This window comes from Poecilia formosa, unplaced genomic scaffold (genome assembly GCF_000485575.1).
Source record: "Poecilia formosa unplaced genomic scaffold, Poecilia_formosa-5.1.2 Scaffold32, whole genome shotgun sequence".
NCBI classification, from domain to species: Eukaryota; Metazoa; Chordata; class Actinopteri; order Cyprinodontiformes; family Poeciliidae; genus Poecilia; species Poecilia formosa.
In genome coordinates, this window is record NW_006799971.1 from 25,050 (window position 1) to 30,159 (window position 5,110).

The 5,110-nt window shown below is 39.9% G+C and overlaps 1 protein-coding gene across 2 annotated transcripts in view; it reads right to left on the minus strand.

The window, feature by feature from the left end:
• Positions 1 to 1,814, minus strand: part of LOC103136358 (cdc42-interacting protein 4 homolog) — a 24,763-nt gene extending 22,949 nt beyond the window's left edge. The window contains exon 1 of one of the 2 annotated variants that reach the window (XM_007549558.2): positions 1,555 to 1,814. In XM_007549558.2, the coding sequence (XP_007549620.1) occupies positions 1,555 to 1,578 (24 nt within the window). In that variant the 5' untranslated portion in view covers positions 1,579 to 1,814. The remainder of the gene's footprint in view (positions 1 to 1,554) is intronic. The other variant, XM_007549559.2, reaches the window with a different exon arrangement.
• Positions 1,815 to 5,110: the final 3,296 nt, after the last annotated feature.

Consider the following 5,110-nt stretch of genomic DNA (forward strand, 5'->3'; position numbering starts at 1 on the left):
GACCATATGCACACACACACACACACACACACACACACACACACACACACACATCTATGGAGAATTTAGAGAAACCAACCTGACAGTCATGTTTTTGGACTGTGGGAGGAAGCCAGAGTAACTGACAGACATAAAAACTGTACTTTGTTCTGGTACAATAACAAACTGACTGCATCATGTTATCCTAAAGTGAGTTGATTGATTTCAAACAAAACTGTGACTGGTACCAAGAACATACAGGTTTATAATATACAGGTTAATGAGAATCACAGCTGGTAGAACTGACTCAGTGTAATTACAGGACCAGACTACTGTATCAAATAATGGATTGATGACAATTCATAGAAGTTATGGATAACTATGATGAAGCTTCTCCCTGTTTTCACATTTTTCACACATAAAAAAATATTTACTGATTAAACTAAACTGAAATAAATAAAACCTGCATGAGCTGCAGCTGGACACTGAACAGTGTTTGGGTTATCAGCCATGCAGAGCCCTTCAGTCTACTGATGCTGTTTTGGCTTTACCATTTTTTTCTGCTCAAGTCACTTATACACCATCTATATCTATACATACGCTAAACAAACTTAGGATTAACTGACAGTTGTCCGTGTGTAAGAAAGGATTTTAAACTCAGCCTTTGCTTCCTAATTTTCTAAACTTAGTTTGTGATCATGGCAGAGAGGACCAGTTCTTACACAAGTTCACAAGTTTGGAGGAGGAGGAAATCATTTCATAAATGGGAAAATTGAATTTTATTATTTGTTATCAGAAGAAAAAAAAAGAATGGAAGGTTATCCCAATGCATCACACCTGGAAGGTCAGGTTGTTTTCCACATAAATAAATACACCCATGAAATACTGACCAATCACAGAACAGGTTAGCAAAGAGTTGCCCTTAATAAAGAATTATTTATTTTAAAACTTTTTAAAACTTTGTACCTGTTATCTTTATCTTATATTAAGTCATATTTTTATAATCTTAAACATTTGAATGTGACAAAAAAAAAAACAAACAAAAAAAACAGACTGAATCTGTAGGGAGACCACAGCACAAAATATTCGCTTTAGATGTCATAGGTGGCACTGTTGTTAAGTTGTGTGTAGTGTTAGATTTTTTTAACCTGTTCACTGTTACCTGGACACACAGGTGACACAGTGAATTTTCTCCTGATAATTTGCTCCCTGAGGGGGGGTTGTCACAAAGCAAATCTCTGATTAAGAGCACCGCATTAAGACGCAAGAGAGACAAAGAAAAAGCTTGTAAACCACAACAAGAGTGTAAAAAAAGTGCAGAACCTTCCTGTGAGCAGAGCGGGCCATAAACTGTTTTACTTCCCCTGCTAATGATGAGGTATGCAGAAGTTGCGAAATCTCTGTCTGCGGGAGTCTGTTCAGTCCCGCAAAGGATCATTCTGCTCTGCGGCTTTACAGTAACGACTATTACATGTTGTGTCTCCGGAAAAAAAAGTCGAGCAACAAACATTTAGGTTTGAAAAGTTTGTTTTCTGTCAGGAATGACTCCAAAAGGGTTGTCAGCTGTCAACTCACCCAAAGATCTGTTCCCCAGTCCATGTCTGCAGAAGCTAAAATGTCTCAGAATAAAAAAGGGAGGAATGTGCTGCTGCTATTATAGGCAAAAACAGGAACACAAAACAACGAAAGATTTAACAGCAAAGCTTGCGCCAAACTAGGTTTGTTTGAAAGCGAAGAAAAATGTTTAAAGGAAGTCTACGCCTACTGCTCCTTGGCACCGACACGGCAGTCCTGATTCCTCCAGCCGAAAGAGAGAGAGAGAGAGAGAGAGAGAGAGAGAGAGAGAGAATGCCCAGGCGCAGTTTTACGGAAACAACTTTGATTGTTCCTATCGAGGACGGGGGGGGAATGTAAAACTACCGGCTGTTTGCTTTGTCTGCCAGAAGCAGCTTTAGGCTGTTTTCCTGTTCAGGAAAGCCGAGCACAGGAGCGAATCATTAAAATCATAATTAAAACAAAGAAATGTCTGGCAGTAAAAACGCTAAAGCCTCGTCAGGACATCACACTTGAGAGAAAAGAACAAAACACATCAGATCCATCCATCCATCCATCCATCCATTTTCTTTCTCTGGGCCAGGTGACAAATGTTTAAAGGAAGTCTACGCCCCTGCAGCCCCTGGGTCTAAGCTGCCTCTAGAGAGGGAAGCTCTCCCCAGTCACTTGTCCAGCTCCTCTGGGCGCTCAGAGGCCAACCGATAAACACAGTCCCTCCAACATGTCCGGGGTCTTCCTATGGGTCTCCTCTGGGTCTCCTCTCGGTGGGACGTTGCCTGAACGCCTCACCAGCGAAGCGTCCAGAGGAATCCTAACTAGATACCCAGAGCAGCGGCTCTACACTGAGCCCCTTCTGAATTATTCAGTTTCATGCATCTATTTATTGAATTTCAGTTCAATTAAATTTTATTTGAATTTCATTGCATTGCTGTCCTAGTTATCAACCAGTGCATTAAGCTCAATTAATTATTCAAAGTGGTGTAAAAAGTTACTATCTAAGGAAGCACAGTAGATTGCATCGATTGCACCACATCTCCATGGTAAAACATAGTATTGCTAGCACCATTTACTGGCATCCTACATTTTACTGTAGAATGTTGATGTAGTTGAATGGCTAGAGCAAATTTCAAGTTTTCTGTTACAGACAATAATTTTCAGTCACTACAGGGCCTTGCATGCCTAAAGAACGTCAGCCTGCCAGTTGAGAGCACATGTTGCTACAGACAGATGACTGTTGCCTCCAGTCCATGATTTAAAAAAAAATGTGGGTGGAGCAAATAATTTCAACCTCAGTAATGCAGTTCAGCCAACCATGTGAAGCTCTGAGGTTCTCCAGAACAACACTGACACCATGTGTCAGGTGAACATGCAGCTATGAGGTCTCATGTTAAGGTTTAAAATGTGTTCCTTTTACTTCATTCAAATTCATGCCATATTTGTTTCTGTTATAGAGTCATTTACTGTATGCTTCACCCATATCCCCCCTAAGATTTCAATATTAAGATGAATTGACAGAAACACACATTCATCCATATGATCAATTAATCCTTGTAATATTGTTGGAACCAGTCTTCTGGGTTCAGTGTTGCAGGGCAGTAATGTACTGCAGGTCAGTGTTAGACACTATATGGTTCAACACACACTAGCACCTAAAGGTAGTGTGTAGGTGAACAACTAACCTCATGTGCATGTTTTGGATGGTGGAAAAAGAAAAACTGGTGAGAAATCCACACCGAAAGGCAAAATTACAGTTTTCCTGCAATGAGGCAACAGCAGTAATAAGTGCAGCACATAACCTCAGCAGAAACCTGCTTCAGAATTGAATCCAGCTGATACAATTCTGTTTAATGCTGCTAAAAGTTTGATGTAAAAAAAAAAAATTGTCAAAAACTTGAGGTACGGAATGCTGTATAAAAGTTAAAACAAGAAGTCTTAAGATCAAATTTAATCCATCAGTTAAGTATTTCATTTACCAAACACCCAGTTCCTTTAACTTATCTAACTTATATTTTGTGAAGAAATAGGAAATTATATTGTATCAAAAGCAATATTGAAAAGTAATATGATGATTGCTGGGCCTCAGCCTCAGCATGAAAACCCCTGCTTGCACCGTGGAATGTACAAACTCCCTGCAGAAAGATTTGAACCCAGGATCTGCAGCAGTGCTACCAACTGCACCACTTTGCTAAGAACAAGTAGTAGTTAGATGTTATGATATTACTGTAACTGTTGTCTTTCAAGTGAACCCAAGAAAGCCACATGTTTAGTCAAAATACATAAAACGGAGTTTATAAAAGTATAATGAAGATAATAAGATTAATGTGTGCTTGAACACTTGGCCACTGATCTGATCTTTATTGCAACAGTCTTGAGAGAGTAGTCTGAGCCCCTCCCAGAGGTGCCAAGTCACATGAACACTGTTAAATCTGATGGAACCATGTGCTGCATACATGCCAGTGGAATTAGCCCTGAGGCAGTTATTGTACCAGGATCCACCCAGAAAATGCTGAGCACAGTTTTTCCCCCACTTATCCTGGTCTTGTTGAAGGTAGTGAACTTCATGGAGTTGTGAGTAGATAAATTGTTGTCTGAAAGAAAAAAGAAAAAGGAGGTAGAGAGAATAAATCATTTCAATTATGTTTTTAGTGGCTTTGATAAAGAAGGGATTGCTGGCCTTTGGATTTAAAGCTTATAGAGCTCAAAAGACATAAGTAATGAAAAAAGTGAGAAGTTGAATCTCCAGACAGATCAGTCAAGTCAGTCAGGCCAATGAGGCCCAGAGCTGGAGGAAACACACACCAGTAGTGTCTTCATTTCAGTCTGCTGGATGTTATTGACTCTGGTATGGTGATGGAGATAGATTATTGCAATAAATGATCTACTTGATCTACAAGATCAGTTTTCCTATGTGAGCTTCCTTACACCATGTAGACACAACACAATTACACAACAGGCTAGACAAAAGTTCAAAGTTTGAGGGAAATTAAATAATGTAACTCGCATTTGTTCAAATTCTTCAAAGAGTTGTTGTAGGTAGTGATGGCTGTTTGCAGGAAAGGTTTCTTGTAGCAGTCTATATTACAGTGAATCTGAAGAAGCCTCTGACTGAAGATACCCTGCCTTCCCAAGACAGTCTCATGAGGATGGTCAGGACTGTCCATAATTTTCTTGATTTCATGAATAATCCTTCTTTGCATTATCATCTCCAGAGGTTCCACAGTCATCCCCACAAAAGAACCAGAACAGAACCAGAACAGAACCAGAAGAAAACCAGCCTTTATTACCAGGTTGTTGAGCCTTTTTAGGCCAGATGGTGGTCACTCTTCCAAATATTGAGCAATTAAAGTCGGAGCAAGAGTAATGAATAAGACATCTTATTGCTGGCCAGGGCTCGAGTCACTGTGGGTGGTTTACAGTGAAGGACATTTCTGGTAAGCTTCATTGAGCAAGTGCACTTCATATGTCACAGCCAACATCAGCATTTGGATAAAATCAGATCCAGTTGTTTAAAACTTGAACAGAGACCACAACTCCAGCAGGCAATCGTTTCTCAACAGTCCAGGGCTCAGACTCTAAA